At 40.3% G+C, this 20,837-nt stretch overlaps 1 protein-coding gene across 3 annotated transcripts in view; it reads right to left on the reverse strand.

Annotated features, from left to right (window-relative positions):
* Positions 1-589: 589 nt before the first annotated feature.
* Positions 590-20,837, reverse strand: part of LOC133607509 (neuroligin-3-like) — a 43,144-nt gene continuing 22,896 nt past the window's right edge. For all 3 annotated transcript variants that reach the window (XM_061962209.2, XM_061962207.2, XM_061962208.2), the window contains 3 exons: positions 20,164-20,349; positions 9,822-10,611; positions 590-2,372 (listed from right to left, as the gene is read on the reverse strand). In XM_061962209.2, the coding sequence (XP_061818193.1) occupies positions 1,583-2,372; positions 9,822-10,611; positions 20,164-20,349 (1,766 nt within the window). In that variant the 3' untranslated portion in view covers positions 590-1,582. The remainder of the gene's footprint in view (positions 2,373-9,821; positions 10,612-20,163; positions 20,350-20,837) is intronic.

Here is a 20,837-nt window from a genome sequence, read left to right on the forward strand (position 1 = left end):
ACATCTGTCATAACTTGGACTATGGTGTGGTTTGTTCTCCCGAGGTGCAAGTGAATTGGACTGGTCACGGCATGAAGGTAAATACATAATTTAATAATAACACTCAAACGAACAAAAGGCGCGCTCAAGGCGGATGTACAAACTTGACTAATGAAAACAAAAGACTTGCACGGGGGCAAAAAAACTATGAACAAATAAACAAAACACTAACTGTGGCATGAATCGAAACAAAACTTACTTGGCATGGACATGAAGTGCGCAGCGGAGGACAGAGTGTGACAGGGGGCATAAATGCGGGGATGTCGTCAGGCCGAACAACAGAAAATGTATTAACTTAAATACTATGGACATAATTAGTGAAAGCAGGTGCGTGACTCAAAACGTGAAACAGGTGCGTGACGTGACAGGTGAAAACTAATGGTTGCTATGGTGACCAGACAAGGGAGTGAAAAGACAGAAACTAAACAAAACATGACTTAAAACAAAACATGATAATACAGACATGACAGAAACCATTCAAAACAGTGGCAAACAAGCATATCACATTTCACATGATGAATTTACGTGTCAGGAAGAAACCATAACAAATGCTTCCGACAAGACTCATTGTTAGTTGGAAAAAAATCGTTTAATAGGTTAAACCACATTATGACTGCTTGAAAGAACGCAAAGTTTAAAGTCCATGTTCTTGAGAAAAAGAGAGAACCTATGGGATCGATGTCTTTATGTCCGAGGTCCTATAGCAGTGACCTGCAGGCTTTTTTTTTTACGAAACTACATTTTCAATGCCGGCGATTGCGTTGGGATACATACAATTACAATGTAATTACAGGTATCTTTTAGCGTAGAGTTCAGCATATTAATATAGAAATAACCATCAAATGTTATTCTGTACAAACAAGCAAAAATAATTTGTTAGAGTGAGAAAACACATTTCAAGCCTACGAGTTTTTTTTTCTCCTATAGAAGCAGAGATTATATTCTTAGTTAGCATGTATTAAGCAAAAAATATCAAATACTTGAAAGGGAAAAAAGATACTCAAATAGACTACAATAAATTACAACACACTACATTAGCAAAACACTTCTTTTGATAAGAATGCCTAATTTACATTTTTGGAGCACACCTACTATGCTATAGTAGAAATTGGAGATATTCTTCATCATGAGGACTTGTATTCCGTTTCATTAGGTGAAGGCGTGTTAGAGGAACTGCAGTAAAAATACAATTTTCATATGAAGCAATGAGAAAAATGTAGAAAACAGATTGATAACACTGCTGTTTGCCCCTCACTTCTCCCACATCTCGTTCTGTGACGAGCTCCGCCCGATCAAAATAGACACTAAGAAAGCACTTCCCGTACAAATCCAACCGTATAAACATGATCATGATTGTTCTGTCCAGGTAAAGTTCCTTTTTTTTGTCGCCCACATGAATATGGAGATGACTCTTTCAAAGACTTCCCATCATGATGGAGCATATTCAGGATGCTGGAAGTAGCTCGGAAAAGAAAAGAACATTCCTATTTGGATCTAAACATACAGATATACATTTCTGTGGTTTGGTGTACGTCACGGCCAATTATACCCGCGTGGTGGAGTGGGTGCTGGGCAGGCCGGCGGAGCTGTAGCCGGCTGGGAAGGTGCTGTAGGGACTCATGTTGGAGAGGCCCATCAGTGAGTTAGGGATCATGGTGATGTTGTTGGGGGTCATCAGCGGGATGTCGTCAGGAGAGCGGCGCTGACTGAGAGAGTAGTCCAAGGTGGGAGACACGTGGATGGGATTGTGGAGGGCCTCGCACTGGTTCCTGGACAGGGTCTCGTCCACAGTGGCGGCATGGCTCACGTTGTTTCCCTTGCTGTCGCGTTGAGGACTGGGCTGCTGGGACGTTTCCTGTCGGCTGCGCTTGTCTTTGCGGTAGTAGAGAGCGGCGAAGGCCAGCACATTGAGGAAGAGCAGAGACGCCCCGACGGCGATGGTGACGCTGAGCTCGGTGGAGTAATCCCGGGGATTGGGCATGATCAGAGGACCCATCTCTCTCCCGCTTTCGTCGCTGTTTTGGCCCGGAGAGACTGGAGGGCGGCCCGTGCTGCCGGATCTTTTCCCGGCGGACTGAGTGGGATCCAGCGGCGTGACTTTGGTGGTGGTGGAGGAGTAATGGAACATGTCGTGGAGGTTGTAGAGGTGCGGGACCAGGTGTTTCCAGAAGGCCACCTTGGTGGCGCGGTAGTGATCGCGGATGCGAGGCTTGAGGCCGATGTGCAGATAGAGCTGGTCGTAGGGGTCGTACTTGGACCAGGCCACCTCCTCGAAGCGGTTGGCTTTGGTGTGGATGAACTTGGTGTCCTGGGGCACCGGCTTGTTGGGGTCCCTAAAACACAACATTGACAAAGAACTTAATCCAATCCACTTTATTTATGTAGAACATTTAAACAACAAAAATGTTTCCAAAGTGCTGCACAAAAATATTAAAAACAAGATTCAAATACTATCCTTAGCTCCACCAATGACTGAATAAAAACCAAATAAATAAATATAAAAATAATATAAAATATATATATTTTTAAATATTTAAAGGGTAAAACACAGAGGACCACACAACTCACATAGTCTTAAAAGCCAGACAATAAAAGTGGGTCTTAAGACGAGATTTAAAACACTGCACTGTGGGAGAAGTTTGAACATGGAGGGGCAGAGTGTTCCAGAGTGTTCCAGAGCTTAGGGCCGACCACAGAGAAGGCCCTGTCTCCCCTGGTTTTAAGTCTCATCTTGGGAACCACGAGCTGGAGCTGGCTCTCGGACCTCAAAGCGCGCAGGAGTGTAAATTTGGATGAGGTCCGAGATATAATGAGGTGCCAGTCCATGCAAAGCTTTAAAACCAAACATCAACATTTTAAAACCAATTCTAAAATGAACAAGGAACCAGTGCAAAGTCTTAATCATACAGGAACTCCTTTCTCATTTTGATTTTGATTTTAAATAGGGGTGTCCCCATACAACTTTTTCACTTCTAATACGGTACCAATATTGGAGCCGTGAGTATTGGCCGACATTAGTCAAATCAACACCGATCGTAGTACATACTTTTACTGTTTTGTAGTGTGGAATGTTAGAAATTAAGCAGAGAATGTTGGTAGATGTGAAAAACACTAACCTTATGGCAGATTTATGTATTTGAAGTGGAATAATAATTTGATTTTTGGTGACACATACAGTGGGGCAAAAAAGTATTTAGTCAGCCACCGATTGTGCAAGTTCTCCCACTTAAAATGATGACAGAGGTCTGTAATTTTCATCATAGGTACACTTCAACTGTGAGAGACAGAATGTGAAAACAAATCCAGGAATTCACATTGTAGGATTTTTAAATAATTTATTTGTAAATTATGGTGGCAAATAAGTATTTGGTCAATAACAAAAATTCAACTCACTACTTTGTAATATAACCTTTGTTGGCAATAACAGAGGTCAAACGATTACTAAAGGTCTTTACCATTTTTGCACACACAGTAGCTGGTATTTTGGCCCATTCCTCCATGCAGATCTTCTCGAGAGCAGTGATGTTTTGGGGCTGTCGCAGAGCAACACAGACTTTCAACTCCCTCCACAGATTTTCTATGGGGTTGAGGTCTGGAGACTGGCTAGGCCACTCCAGGACTTTCAAATGCTTCTTACGGAGCCACTCCTTCGTTGCCCGGGTGGTGTGTTTGGGATCATTGTCATGCTGGAAGACCCAGCCACGTTTCATCTTCAAAGCTCTCACTGATGAAAGGAGGTTTTGGCTCAAAATCTCACGATACATGGCCCCATTCATTCTTTCCTTACCACGGTTCAGTCGGCCTGTCCCCTTAGCAGAAAAACAGCCCCAAAGCATGATGTTTCCACCCCCATGCTTCACAGTAGTTATGGTGTTCTTGGGATGCAACTCAGTATTCTTCTTCCTCCAAACACGACGAGTTGAGTTTATACCAAAAAGTTCTATTTTGGTTTCATCTGACCACATGACATTCTCCCAATCCTCTGCTGTATCATCCATGTGCTCTCTGGCAAACTTCAGACGGGCCTGGACATGCACTGGCTTAAGCAGGGGGACACGTCTGGCACTGCAGGATTTGATTCCCTGTCGGCGTAGTGTGTTACTGATGGTAGCCTTTGTTACTTTGGTCCCAGCTCTCTGCAGGTCATTGACCAGGTCCCCCCGTGCGGTTCTGGGATTTTTGCTCACCGTTCTCATGATCATTTTGACCCCACGGGATGAGATCTTGCGTGGAGCCCCAGATCAAGGGAGATTATCAGTGGTCTTGTATGTCTTCCATTTTCTGATAATTGCTCCCACAGTTGATTTTTTCACACCAAGCTGCTTGCCTATTGTAGATTCACTCTTCACAGTCTGGTGCAGGTCTACAATTATTTTCCTGGTGTCCTTCGACAGCTCTTTGGTCTTGGCCATAGTGGAGTTTGGAGTCTGACTGTTTGAGGCTGTGGACAGGTGTCTTTTATACAGATAACAAGTTCAAACAGGTGCCATTAATACAGGTAACAAGTGGAGGACAGAATAGCTTCTTAAAGAAGAAGTTACAGGTCTGTGAGAGCCAGAGATCTTCCTTGTTTGAAGTGACCAAATACTTATTTTCCACCATAATTTACAAATAAATTCTTAAAAATTCCTACAATGTGAATTCCTGGATTTTTTTTTCACATTCTGTCTCTCACAGTTGAAGTGTACCTATGATGAAAATTACAGACCTCTGTCATCATTTTAAGTGGGAGAACTTGCACAATCGGTGGCTGACTAAATACTTTTTTGCCCCACTGTATATAGTTAAAAGTTAAAGTTAAAGAACCACTGATAGTCACACACACACTAGGTGTGGTGAAATCAGCCTCTGCATTTGACCTATCCCCTAGTTCCACCCCCTGAAAGGTGAGGGGAGCAGTGAGCAGCAGCGGTGGCTGCGATCAGGAATCATTTTGGTGGTTTAACCCCCAATTCCAACCCTTGATGCTGAGTGTCAAGCAGGGAGGTAATGGGTCCCATTTTTATAGTCTTTGGTATGACTCACGACCTACCGATCTCAGGGCGGTCACTCTAACCACAAGGTGAGCAGGTGTTTTAGCAGGTTAGGTTAGGTTAGGTTGAGCAGGACCTGATTTACTAAGATCTAAGTATCTTGCGCGAAACAGCGTGTCCAATTTATAAAATAGCGTGTACCATTAGTGGGTGTGAAAAGTGGTGCAGACAGCCTTATTTAAATTACCACTTGGGGGCTTCACAACGGAGACTCTCATTTACTGCACATTTTGCTTTCCTGTGCGTTTTGCTATGTTTTCAAACAAGCTTTTATGGACATTTTAGAAGCAGTTGTGCAGTGCATCTACATTGAAACCACTTTTTCTTTTACCGCTGAAGGGTGCATGGGAGGGAGGCTGCACTACGAAGTTCAAATGCAAATGCATACTTCAAGAAGTTTTTAGCATATAGGATAAATGTTTGTAATATATATTATATGTGAAAAAACAAACAACAATAAAAAAACATTAAATGACACCAAAACGCATCAATTGAATTTGTTTTAATCAGCCATTTAAGTCACCCAGCAGCTATTAAATTATAAAAGGATGTTGCTGAATTGACGATGTGTCTAATATATTTGATTTCTGACCTTACAAATATGTTGAAACGTAGTACGAAGGATTCTCTGTCCATTGTCTGTCTTTGCAGCACGAGCACTTCTCTCAAACAGGTGCATGGCGAATTGTCAGTTTGCGCGTCCTTTACAAACATGCAAAACAAAACGCAAAATGGTGCTCCCAAAACTGTGGTGAGTGTTAAAAAAAACCCTTGCGCATACTGTATAATATATTTGCATTTTCTCCTCCAAGTATTGTGGCCGTTTTGATGACCAGCATATATTTTCCATATTAATGAAGACAAAGACACAAAATGGATTGCAATCCTTGTTCTGCTCACTTAACAGACGCAATCTACTTTGCTCACGTTTAGTAGACCAGCTTTGCGTGTGCTATTAGTGGGGCCCTTAGTAGTCACAATAATCCATTAAATTAAGCTCATGAGGGATTATGATGCGGACACATTTGTTTCTGGATACTTTCTAATATGCTTCTGCCTTGGAGGATTTTTGATGTGTAAGTAATGTGCATGGTGATTGCTGGAGGACTGATTGCCTCCCCAGGATGCACTGCTGCTGAGGAGGCAGATCCAGTGTGACGTGCACCTATAATTGTTTGATGCTTGTTTAAATTGACAAATGTGGTGTTTTAGACTGCAATATTGTTCAAATAAGGACACCTATTACATATGTCTAGCTCGTGTGCTAAGTAGCTGTTGTGTAGATGCTCGCAACCAGTAGCATACAGCCTCGCATGTTTCCCTTTTGTAAATGACTTGACTAAAATACAGGAAAAAAACAACATTGTGTGCTTATTGTAGGATGTTTAAAAGTTAATTACGGTTAAAAAAGAGGAACTTCCATGCACTAATCTATAGTTGTAACTGTGGTGAGAGTGTAGCAATTTTGCTCCATTGATTTTTAAGCCTGCAGTACCAAGTGTTGGCATAATCAAAACTAGCAGAAACATAAAGTGGGATTCGGATTGCGTAATAGCGCCGCCTCTCCTCAAGGACCCAGTATCCTCTCCATGCTACACACCTACACATGAGCCTACAATGATACAATATGTGCTGCCTCCTCTTTTTATTTGAGTATGATATGATAGAGATGATAGCTTTATTCAAATGATGATATTTATGTTTGCTTTTGTACTCCTTTGCAGCATCTTCCTTACAGAGGAATGGCTTTTAATGTTTGAATTTTAATATACAAACATGACTAAATTAGCCCTAGTGTGTGAATGTGAGTGTGAATGTTGTCTGTCTATCTGTGTTGGCCCTGCGATGAGGTGGCGACTTGTCCAGGGTGTACCCCGCCTTCCGCCCGATTGTAGCTGAGATAGGCTCCAGCGCCCCCCGCGACCCCAAAGGGAATAAGCGGTAGAAAATGGATGGATGGATGGACATCCTCCTAAGAACCAGCGTCCTCTGCATTGGACATTTGTTTTTGGTCTGTTTCTTTTTGGCTTGTACGAGTGTGGTCATGCTTTAATGTTATGCTTTTATACACTTGACACCTTTCCAGCGATGGAACACATAGCTGTATATTTTTGGCCTTCTGCTGCTCACTGCTCCTCTCACCTCCCAGGGTGTGGAACAAGGGGGTGGGTCAAATGCAGAGGGTAATTTCACCACACCGAGTGTGTGTGTGACTATCAGTGGTACTTTAACTTAAACTTAAAAATAAATGTGTGGTGCCCCCTATGGGTTGTGCCTTTAAAAGACAACTTGCATACATGTATTACTCAAAGAGCTTGATCTACTTAAGGTTTGTGTGTATTAACATGTGCAAACTTGATAGCACACTCAAAGATGATCTACTGAGCTCATGTGCATGGGATTGTGTCTCTAATATGATCAAAATAGAGAACATAATCCATTTACCGTGGTTGTGTTCATGTACATGCAAAATATATGCTGATTAATAGAACACCCACAATACTGGGAGGATGCAAACATAATAATTTAGCGTTCACAATGTGATTTATCAAGACTTTACTACGGCCGCTGTGTTGCGTCTATATTTAGCACGTTTGAATTACACAGGCAAACAGGCACGGTTGCGTTCAAATAGCTGTGAAAAAGGAGGTGATCGTGTTGCAAACACAGATGATTGAGGGAGAGAATATTCCGTCTGTGTGCATGTCAACATCTTTGGACTGGAATATTAGACATATTGCCTATCCAGCAATGTCATTTTATAATTTCATAGCTGCTCAATGATTGAAACAAATTAAATTGATTTGTTTTGGTGTCTGCTTGCGTTTTTTTTATAATGGTATTAATTTTTCATATTAAAAATATATTACTATATATAGCTCCCATATGATAAAAACTTCTTGACATATGCATTTTCTTGCTGCACTGCAGACACACCGTCTCAACACCAGCGCCTCCCAGAGCACACCTTCAACGTGCTAAAAGTACGTTTTGTTGTTTAGATTACCTATTTTGTGTTATATGAGTTTTATGTTGCATGATTGCACTGAGAAAAAATCCTAGTTTGTGAACCCGTTCTCAAACAATGGCAATAAAAAACTATTCTGATTCTGATTCTGATTAGATGGCACTTATACATAGCCTAGAAGAGGTTGTACATATTATATTTGCATGGTGGATGTTCTGCAACATAACAAAATACCACAGGTTGGACCATACCATGCAGTAAATGTGGAGGACAACGATTGAAAATAAAAATGAAATTGACCTCGTAGTTTTAGTCGATCTCCCACAACACACCCACTAATAGTACACACAATGTCGTATTTCAGACTGCAATGTTGTTCAATTAAGGACACTTATTACTAGCTTGTGTGCTATTATGTGCTTAGCTGTTGTGTAGCTGCTAGCTCCTAGTAGCCTATAGTCTACAACAGGGGTGTCAAACTCATTTTAGCTCAGGGGCCGCGTGGAGGAAAGTCTGTGCACACGGGGGCCGGACTATTAAAATCCTGGCATTAAAACAAAAAAAATAAAGACAACTTCAGATTGTTTTCTTTGTCTTACTTTGGCCAAAAATAGAGCAAACACATTCTGGAAATATTACAATAAAAATATAGGAAAAAATACCGGCAGCGGTGAAGTTTAGATCCATGAAGGAAAGAAGAAAGTGAATGAATGTTTATAACTGAATACTTTTACATATGCATAAAAATGTGTTTTCTTCTGTATAGTTTTTTTTATGAATTAAGTAACGTTTATGACAACCTTTTTCCAAAACACAATATAGAATGTGAGATACAACAGGATATTGCATACATTTATCATTTGTTTTCAAAATGGTTACAAAAAAGCGGGACCCCAAAAATGTACTGTGGGACCCCATTTTTATCACTTGATGGGGTCCCTGAGACCCCATTTTGAAAATTCCTAGCGCCAACACAGATGGAGTATTAATACGTGCAAAACAGCAGTAGGCCTAATACTAATCAAATATCATCCCGGGGGCCATAGATAATTCAATTGACTTTGACACCCCTGGTCTACAATATGTACCTAAATGACTTGACTAAAATACAATGAAAAAAAGACCAAACTTGGACATTTAAATGTCAACTGGATGTCAAGCTTTGCACAAGTAAAAGTGCTGCAGGACTGTATGTATCGAACATGTGTCCGGGATTTTAAATGCAAGTCGATATGATGCAATACTGTTTTTTTTTTGCTTATATCGGACCTAGATCGGGACAGTAAAATAATAATATCTCGGGGCCGGAGAGTGCACCCTGTGTATCAAAAGGCTGGTAAGTGTTGTTTCTAAATATGCGTGTACGGGAAGATCAAATGTTTGGATGGAAATAAAAAAGGAGTGAAAACAACTATTTCTTGCGTTGAAAGAATAAATTGGTTAAAACTGCGCCACTCTCTATGTGTGAGTGCGTGTGAACCAACAAAGAAGAAGGCTGCAAGAAATGACAGTGAGAGTTAAGACTGGCCTTAATTAGGCACATTACTTCCTGGCGAACGCTACAGTCTTTTAATCACAGTGATGAAGTAGCACAAGTTTAAGGTCGAAAGCATGTGAATAAATCCGAGCCACACTATCGAAATCCGGCGATTTAAGAGCGCTGGACTGTAAAATAAAAGACTAAAGGGAGACTAAACGAGAGACTAAAATAGGCTAAATGAGACTGTTATGTGCTAACTATTGCAACTGAGCTTTATTTAGGGTTGGTGTTAGGTACTCACCCACTCTTAGCGAAGTTAGTCCAATAAGTCATCACCACGGCGCTGAGCATGATGTCATTCTTGGAGAAGTTGCAGGGAAACAGATCGGTCGGGCCGACCATGGGAATGCCAAACACGTAAGGCACCTCGTCTCCATGCGCCGAGTCCGACCAGACGGGCTTCATGAGGCTCTGGCAGTGGTGGTAGAAGGCGTAGAAGTAGGTGGGAGAGCCGTAGCGGGCGTGCAGGTCGGCCGTCACCACGGAGGGTTCCACCCATTGGTGGTCCGTGAACAGAGCCACCAGGGTCTTCCTCCTGGTTTCTGGATTGTCCTTATCAGCCCAGTCTGTGTACATGAATTTAATCGTCTCCCTCAGCGTGTCTTTCCCTTCAGGGTAGCCGTACAAACTGTCCACGAAGTCGGACACCACAAAGTCAAAGTCGCTTCCGGACACGCCGTCTTCCAGGTCCATCACGTTCTCCACAAAGCGCAGTCCCTCACCCTGATTGACGCCCAGCATGATGTCATAGTTGAGGAACTCGCCTTGTTCCATTAGGATCTCGGGGTCATCGGGGATGACGTCGCCGTCGATCACCGGGCCGAAAGCCACGCGGTACTGGGCGGGCTGGATGTCTTGTTCCACCAGCTCCTTGGCAGTCTTCTTCTGCAGACAGGAGACCATGTCCACGGTGTCCAAAACGTTGCAGCCCACCCTCTCGGCCAGCATGCGGGTGTATTTCACCGGTTGGTAGTTGACAGCCCAGCTGGACAGCGCTGAGCCGCTTTGAATGATGGCTCTGTGGAACAAACCTTAGAGCACAGAATTGCGGACAAAAAAAAAAGAAACACAAGGGAGGCCAAGGGGAACAGTAGTTAGTGCTTTCATCTCATCTGCATGCGTCCTATTACCATTTGGCACAAACTTTAAGGACAATCTGTCCTTACTGATCTAAAGTCTTTGGTATTCATGATAATATCAAAGCTAAAATGTAGCTTACATGTCATCTACATCGACTATTACAGCTGGGTCCCACTGATAGGAAGCTGGGGGAAGAAATGAACTGATAAAAAAGAATGATGGTCCCTTCTTGTTCAATTTAATGATGTAAATAATAACACATCTCTACGTTTGATTCATGTGCTGTCACTGCTGTGTGCAGATGAATGCAAACTAATGAACAGTTTGCAGTATTGTTCCAGCAAGGTGGTGGCAAGTTTCCCCTTCATCCATTACTCACAGATGTATTGTGACGCCAAAATCTTTGATTGTGTCTCTAATGAGCGGCGGAGCGCGCACACCGCTGCCCACTGTGCGCCATTGAAGCGTTCTGTGTGGATATTGATGTAAAAACAAGCTGCGCTGTTGAATCTTTATATGCAGAGTGACGCCTCCGTCACAGCCTCAGGGGTGGCATTCGTAGCTGGGGTTGACAGCTTCCTGAAAAACATATAATGGACACCCTATCGGCAGGGCTGCTGATCTGACGAGCATGTGCTCCCCCATGCTGTGCTCTCACACGCGTATCACAAGTTAGAATTAACACATGGACAACAAATTCTAATGAAACCAGTTTTAAATGTTTTACTTAATAAACTGTGTGTTTTACAGGACTAAATTATTATTATTATTTTTTTTAAATGGTGCCTACAAATTCAATATAAAGCGTCCAGAAAAGGACTTTAAATAAATAATCATACAGTCTGTCTGTGAGGGGAGCAGTGAGCAGCAGCGGTGGCCGCACTCAGGAATCATTTTGGTGATTTAACCCCCAATTCCAACCCTTGATGCTGAGTGCCAAGCAGGGAGGTAACGGGTCCCATTTTTATAGTCTTTGGTATGACTCGGCCGGAGTTTGAACTCACGGCCTACCGACCTCAGGGCGGACACTCTAACCACAAGGCCACTGAGCAGGCTTTATTATAACTGCTTATTTTATTATTTTTTGCTTTAAGTTGCAAAAAAATTAAAAATTGGATTATAAACCAGCTCCCCACTGCTAGTTTGTGCAGTCAGGGGCGTAGCAACAAATTCTGGGCCCCCATACACAAGACTTCCAAAGGGCCCCCCATCCCACCCTAAACACAAAGTTGCCGCCCCATGCACACACACTTGCATGTTCACATACAAATAAAACCAAAATAAAGATTAATTTGGTAGAAACCAGCTCTTTAAATCACATGTGCAAACCATAATTATGCTTTTGCCATTTTAACATATCTAGATTTTGCAGCTAAAACTCCCCAAAATAATTCAGTTAAACAAATTTCATATAAAATGGCCAAAATATGAATTTAAAATAAATAATGATGTAAGCTGTCATTATTCACTTAAATATGACTGTAAATACAACACGTTTTTCTTTACTTCAAAGTGTAAGGTAGCGATTATTTGATTCAAGTAAGAGTATCATCAGTGGGTGATAATAATCATAACTATACGTCTATATTATTATGAATATATTATTATTAGTGCATTTCCCACTGTCTTTAAAACAGAGTTACGCCTCTGTTTTTAATTGTAATCGGGGATGCTTGAATGCAGCACAGTTATGAGATGCAAATGTAAAACTTATACAGTACATAACTTTCTCCTATGCTGCCCAGATAGATTTATTAAATATTGTACCTTTCTTCTATCACCGTATCTTTGTTGCAAAATGTTGGTGCTGTGTGTGAATGCTTTAAAGGAGAGCTTTGATGATGTTATGATGTCCGTGTAAATGAAATGTTTGGGTTTGCCTCTGTCCAGGTGGAACAAACCATTTTGCATTTTAAAAGGGGGTGTGGGGGTGTAGGTAGTCTTGGCCATTCTTGATTGGATTCTAACAACCTCATTATTGAACTTTCACTGCGATATTTATTGTATCTTATCATTTGTATGTATATATATATATATATGTATATATATATATATATATATATATATATATATATATATATATATATATATATATATATATATATATATATATATATATATATATACGTATAACTGACACATTTAAAAATGAGAAAAAAAATATCTTCAAAGTTGACAAAATCCAAGGGGCCGACCTGTGCTTGGGGCCCCGGTAAAACATCTCTACTCATCCCTCCACTTAAATACCAAAGTAAAACCAGTAAGATCCGCCCGACATCCAGTGTCTCACTCGCTAGCTGTGTTAGGAATAACACTACTACATAATAAACTTTTTCCAGTAACAAGTAGTCATCTTTCAACTGCACAAGTCGGAAACTGTAATAATTACTTTTCATAGTAGTTATTTAAGAGTAATTTTGTGAGTAATTCAAAATATTATTTTTGTAGAAAGTAATGAGTAACTATAATTATTTACTTTTCTAAAGCAATTTGCCTAACATTACTCGCGAGCATCAGATCCTAAACAACACTGTTTTTCCAACCATGGTGCTGAAGAAATTGAGTGTGAAGAATTGTGCTGAGAAGAAGAAGCGGATGATATTCATTTAATTAAAGACATTTATAATCTGTAAAAATGACCGAAGTGTGTGTGTAGCCGACTTGGCGAAGCATTACCAGCATAGCAGTGCTACAATCTGCACCTTATTTAAGCAGAATGAGTCGACCGAGGGTGTTCAACTAATTTCCAAAGAGCAGACATTTATCCATGAAAACATAGAGAAGCTGCTGATGGTGTGTTTGATGGAAGTCTGTTCTCCAAGGTGAATGCTGTAAATTATTATTACATTACTTAATACAACTTTTGTAGTTGTTTATGGTAAATTGTATTGTATTTTTATATAATATTTTTTATTCAAAAGTGTGTTTTTCTTTTTATAGGCATGCTACATTAAAAAATGTGGTGTTTTTTGGGGGCCCCGGGACAGAATGGTTGAATTTCAATCCATTTCCATAAGGACCGTTGATTTCAAATACAAGTATTTTGGGTCACAAGCTCTGTCACAGAACCAATACATTACCATTACACTATCAGGGATTAACTGGGCAGGGAATAGTTTTGCTGTAAAATTTCATATAAAGCACCCTGTCATTGATCAAATCCACAGACATTTTACAAACTATTTTTGATTTCTTACGGTAATAAGGAACAAAGCGTGTTCCTTTTAGGCCCAATTCGGGATGTGTAAGGACAACTCTGTTTTTCAAGGGATGGATGATAATCCTCTTCAGATCTCCCACCCATGACAAGTGACATACATGGGGTCCCAGGTTAAGTCCTAGGAATATCTGCAGTAACAGTGTCACTTTCTTCCGCCAAAGTTGTCATTTATTGACATTTTTTTGGGTCACTGTCTATCTCGCCTGCTTCAAAGAGCGCTAGAAGCCTTTTGTGTGTCGACTGTGGCCGAGCCGGGGCATCAAATAGAAAACCTTACAAAGGACAGTTGCCGCAGCCTCAGTGTAGTGGTTGTCATTGATGGGAACACCAGAGCTGCTCGCTTGTGATTCTGACCAGCTTCAAGGGGAGGACGAGAGCTCCCAATAAGCAGCAAGTATTCAAATGCACTCCTTTGATTCTGGATAAGTGTGCACCAAATGGCACGTTTGAACATGTACTTATTCTCATACTGTGGGTGAAGCATTGATTTTCTGCCATGAAACAACAACATTTAACAACTGTATTAATAATGGGATCTAAAGTTATCTGCCTTTAATTACAGTACATACAATACAACCTTTTGAACTCACAGTAGTGAGAATAAGTAGCTTGCCACCTTATTTTGAGTAACTCGCCAAAGAATATTTGCTTTGATTCTTCTTCTTATACATGTTCAATTCAGATTAGGGATGTTCCGATCATCCATTACTGCAGGCCTGGGCAATTATTTTGACTCAGGAGCCACATTTAGAGAAAAAAAATTTGTCTGGGGGCCGGTATATATTGGAACCACAATCACATTGGGGTTGTGAGTTTTTGCTTACCCTTATGTGGGCTCTGTACTGCGGATGTCGTTGTGGCTTGTGCAGCCCTTTGAGACACTTGTGATTTAGGGCTATATAAATAAACATTGATTGCTTGATTGATTGATTAGGACCACTAATACAAAACCTCACAATAATGTCTGATTGAATGCTAAAAACGCCTGAAAAAACGGAATGGAATTTAAATTTTTTTTACTGAATGAGACACCCAAAATGTACATGAAAATAAAGAATGTGGGATTTACAATATTAACTATGAAGAATAAAACACTGAATATTGACAACATATGAACGTCACACCCCCTCTCCATCCACATATTTTACAATCAAGCAAAATGCAACAAACACAGCGAAATATGAACGTGAAGGGTAAAAAAACAAACACTTACAATCTGATACATCTGATGTATCACTAAGCTTTAGAACTTTGTTGTGAAAATCTCCTTCCGCGTCTGTCCCTGACACCTGCATTTCAGGAAACACTCCGTGGAAACGCTCCCCGTCCACACTGCTTGGTGCCTCGTCTGAGCTGCTGTGACTTAGATGACCATAGTAACTATTTAGATTACCATAGTAACTAGTATATCATGCAAAAGCGCAGATTCCAACCATTGAAATACTTTGTATAGTTCAAGACTTACGGTCATTTAAAATCATTACTGCACATCATAATGGCGGCTGCAGTTTCCATCTTAAAAATCTAAAAACAATTATTTGGGAATGTCCGGCGGGCCAGATTGAAAAGCTTAACGGGCCGCATGTGGCCCCCGGGCCTTAATTTGCCCAAGTCTGCATTACTGGGATAAGTCAATACCAATACCGATCACATTTATTAACTGTACATTTAAAAATTAATTTATGATGAGTGCTATTTACAGTGTAACACAATCATTTATCATTTAAACTAGTTCCTTAAGCTATTTTATTACATACAATTGTTTGAGCAAAACAAAGTCAATAGTACACAATGACTAAACAAAAGCAAAAATAATGATGATGATGCATGAAATGATACATAAGATATGGATAGTACTCTGCAGACACCACACACACTCCCCAAACCCCATCCCACGCCGCTTCACCCGCCCAGTGCTGTGCGCCGGACCACGGAGCATCTGTCATTGAGCATCTGTATTGTAACAACCACCCAACCCTGTTGAAAGTGTTAAGTTTAATGTGTGTTTATAAGTGCTTATGTTTGCTGAAGTTTATTCCCAGTCCCACACTGCGCCCCCTACAGGAGCATAGTTTGATATTGGCTGTTTTTCCTCTCTCCTCTCTCCTCTTGTTTTTCCTTTTCCTATCTCTTGTGTGGTGCCATCAGTAAACACGTTGTGTTGTACTTTTTGCCTGCAATGACAAATAAAGCATCCTATATCTTGCATCTTGTAAAAAATTCAGTTTATTTGCCGCAAAGGATGTGATTATCATTAACTTAGGGGAGCTGCTCCACACTGTGTATGGAGACACATAATCAGCTGCTAGCCACTTGTCAGCAGGGGTAGTAAAAGTAAATACACTGTCAGCCAGAGGGGTTTGGCATTTGTGATCGGCCTTAAAAGCCATAAATCGGCAATTTTCCGCGAAAATAGGCCGATACCGAGTGCGGCTGAGATAGGCTACAGCACCCCCCGCAATTGGTGGCCTACCGAGCGGCACTTTACATTGACTACTTTAGAGTAGTCAATGTAAAGCTTGCATAGCAGTATATGCAGTATTTACTAGCAATCAAAAATTGCCTGTTCTATTTATTCATTTTTACTGAAAATGACTCAAAACACACAGCCATGCATCATACAGTGGGAAGGGGATTCATATGGCTCCATTCGTTGCGGTTTACCTAACACATGAAGTGTGACAAATCTTTAGCCCCCAGATGGCAGTAGACATAACATCTAAAAATGTGTTTTGTCGCACTTTCAACTTTGACCACAGCGTCAGTTGCTATTTGGAGTGGCACTTTCCATCATTTGTCAGAAGGCTGCAAAATGGTTAAGCCCCCCTTCCTCTCAGGTGAGGTCCACTCAGGAATGGGGTAATTGAATTCCTTTCCTACTCTAGATAGTAAGTACTGTAGACAAACAGTACATTATCTTGGTATGTGAAGATTCCTTAAGCAAACTGTAATTAGGCAGATTTACAGTATCAAGGGAATTTATATGGCCCCATTCGTAGCAGTTTACCTGACGCATAAAACATGACAAATTGGGGGTGGGGGGGGGGGGGGGGGGGTGCACTATCCACTTTAATCGCCAGATGGCAGTAAAGTGTTGAATATCTTAAAATGTGTTTTGTGGCAGTTCCAACTTTGACCACAGCGTCAGATGCTATGTAGAGTGGCGCTTTCCATCATTTTCAGCAGACTGCATTGCAAAATGATTGACCCCCCTTTTCCTCTAATACATACCTTCTCTACTGTAGTATCAGGAATGTTAGTAATTTTTTTCATAGTTGTGTGCTTGTGGGTTTTGCCCATGGACACAACCCTCTGGTTACTGGACGAGCCGCTTTGCCTGACAACACCCACTTTTTTTGTTTTTAGAATGAAGAAAGATTTGTATTTCAATCTTATTCTTCATTGAGAAGATACAGTGTAACAAAATGGTCGCCAAACCATGAGGGATATTTTGTGAGATAAAGTATTCTTTTTGCGCAGCACAGTCAGGACAAATGTTGGGATTTTTGCAGATAAAACATGTATCAGTCATTTTTTTAAGGCCATAATGTTATTGTACATTACAGCTCTAGATAAGCACACATTCTTGGGAGCGTCATTTGGGACGTGCTATCATATGCTGTGACGTCCATCCATCCATTTTCTATACTACTCATCCCCATTCGGGCCACGGTGGAGCAGGAGCCTATCCCAGCCTAACAACTAAGCCACGGTGTGGCCCATGCTGTGATGTTTTACGCAGACTTATAACCCTCAATTCATCCACCCACGGGAATTTCAATTAAGATTCCGTAAATAATACAATCAAATCCCCAAATAAGAATAACTATTGAGAATAAAGAATGGATATGTTGCTCATGGCTAAAAAGGCTGACATTATATCGCCCACAGACCTTGACATTTAAGGAAGAAAAGCTTTTAGGCTGATTAGTTTGATTACAGGAACAGAAAAAATCATGTATTTCACTAAGAGAAACTTAATCCAACTCCCATATCAACATGATTTATCCTCATTAATATTCTATTTTATATTCAATTTGTTTTTATTTTGCCTCTTCATTATTCACCAATTAGTGCCAAAGTGTTTGAAAGATAAATTCAGTGGTATCTCTGTTTTCTTACTTATCCTATGGTTTAGTTTTTCAACGTACACAAAAATCCCCTCAGATTTTGTATGCTTTCTTAGTTACCTAAGATATGACGCCTAACAAACTAGTGCGTTTGGCGGAATCGATTACCCATACAAGGAAACAAAATAAGCCACCATAGGGCCGAAGAAAGCCAGCACTTTGATAAAGAAAGTGAAGAACATTGCAGCACATTGCCATCTTTACCAATAAGAGTCTACAATAAAAGTAAAAGTGATGTTAATTGTTGTCATTATTTCTTTCTTTTTTTTTTTTTTTTTTGTTGGTTGTCATTATTTCTATGTATTTTACATTATTTTCTGCATGTAAAACTATCATTATTCTCTCTGAAATGCGTTTTGTATTAGTATTTATAGATTAATTAGAAACATTGCTTGGATTTTCGACAACCGAGGTACCTCTGTATATGATATACATCCAAAACACAAAATTGTGCAAAATCAGAGCAGAGTGAGCAGATGTAATACGACAAATGCATATTGATATTTGTAACAAAATGCATTAAAACAGATTACCACGATTTGCATAAGCAATTGTTTGATTGATGGATAACTTGCTTTAAAATTGTACATCAAGGTGACAAGCGGATATTTAAGGAATTATTATTAATGATATGGCGGACTACTTAAAATGATGTGGCGAGCCACACTGCAAATGATTTGCCACTTTCCAATAATTTAAATTTTAGTCTTAGAAATTTCCCTTGTTTTAAGAGTTATTTACTTATTTTTACTCATTGATCTTAATGTTAGCAAGAATTTTTTTTTTTTATATTCCTGTTTAAAAAAAATTAAATTGAGAAAATAACTATTCAAATAATTTAGATATGGGGTTAATTAGTTGTTGTTTTTTTTAATCAAGAAAGCTTCTTTTTTTTTTTACATTGAATTTATCTAGCTGAATTTTTTTGCGTTTGAATTTTGTCAACCGAATTGCTTTACATCAAATTATGCTGAACATTCCAGTGAAAAAATAATCGGTAACAAAATGCGTGTGTTTAAAAAAATTTAGTGTTTTGAAATTCAGTGTTAAAAAATTTCCAGTGTATGAAAATTCAGCATTTAAAACACAGAATTTTAAAATTCAGTATAAAAACATTTGGTGGAGAAAAATTCAGTGCAGAAAAATTTGCTGCTTCAAAACACAGGACCCACTTCCGGTACATTAAGACTAAAGCAATCGATCTTGTCTGAGCCAATGAGGTATCAAGTTGGAAGTCACGTGACACAGGGCTTGCAAAACAGCATAAAAAAGGCTTAATACAGTGGTTCTTAACCTTGTTGGAGGTACCGAACCCCACCAGTTTCATATGCGCATTCACCAAACCCGAACCGTAATCATAAAATGATTTATTATATTAAAGAAATACTAATGAAGATGTATTTTACAAACAGAAAGTTACAGGAATGTACACATGATCCCATGTTTACATCTCATTGTGCAACATGTGAATGTTTTAGTGGGGACTAAATGCGATATCTGAAAGGGGTACACATTATTTCCAAAGCAGGACCCCCACCCAGACATATAATACTAGTACACAGCTCATGAAAAACAATATGTTATAGTCATTGTAAGTGGGCCAAAACACTTACATTAGAAAATAATCTCATGGAAATGACTGATATCATTTGATTATAATAATACAACATTGAACTTGTTATTTAGTCAGGTTTGGGACAGGTGTGCTGCAGGTCTGACGTCGCTCACATGTGCTCAAGGAGTTTTTGCGTTTGCTCACACATGGAAAATTAGATGGAACATTTTTGGGGGTATCCATAATACGCCGACAGGGAGAAGTTTTTGTTACACGATGAGTCGGGCGTGTCTTGACCTCCGCGGCGGAGGCTCTGCCGAACCCCTGAGGCCGACTCACCGAACCCCTAGGGTTCGATGGAGCCCAGGTTAAGAACCACTGGCTTAATACAACGCAATAAACATTTCAATCCCGCCCGAAAATGGTCTGTAAAATATAATCTATGCAAAATTTTGACCGAAGAACCACCATCACATGTTAAGTAGACCACAAGGAAGTGTTTAAAATGTACAAAAAAAATCATGATATATGACCCCTTTTATAGATCTGTAATTATGCAATCATGTTGAAAAGGATATGAGATGACAGCAAATTGTACCTTCCGAGTGGTGGGATAGGGTTAGCAGGCTTACGCAGGAAGCCCCGATTCCAGATCCAAAAACTGTGATGCGGCCTGGGTCCCCTCCAAAGTATCCGATGTTCTTACTGATCCATCGAAGAGCTTGAATCTGGTCCAGGAGTCCATAGTTTCCTTTGGCAGCCTGGTCTCCAGTACTGAGGAATCCTTGTGTGTGGAAATAGAACAGATTCAAATGTTTCATCAGGTGAACAATAATGATGATTAACGCCTTAACATAAACATGCCTTTTCTGTCTCCTGCAGTATCTTGACCAGTGCAATAGTCGCCTCAGGCAGTTATCGCACGAGGTCTGCCCATCAAACCTGAGCGCCCTCCTCGCATGAGTGACTTCATAAAATGCAATGTGCATAAATAAATAAATCCTTTACCGGACTTGTCTCTTTTAATTCATTTCACAAAAGCACACAGAGGTCGCCAGTGCTGAGAATTGATCCTGTTCCTTATTCCCTCGGTCCAGCGCCGGAACAACACACTGCTGCTGAATGCTAAACACCAGGACAGCAAATTATCTTGACCTTGCGAGTTCTTGTGAATACTTCAATGACCAGGATGCTAATCATGTGCTGAGCATATCCATGTTATATTGTAGCTAGGGGTGTGCCGATATAACTTTTAGATCATATATTGGATCC

The sequence above is a fragment of the Nerophis lumbriciformis genome, linkage group LG09, assembly GCF_033978685.3.
Source record: "Nerophis lumbriciformis linkage group LG09, RoL_Nlum_v2.1, whole genome shotgun sequence".
In the NCBI taxonomy this organism is placed as follows: Eukaryota; Metazoa; Chordata; class Actinopteri; order Syngnathiformes; family Syngnathidae; genus Nerophis; species Nerophis lumbriciformis.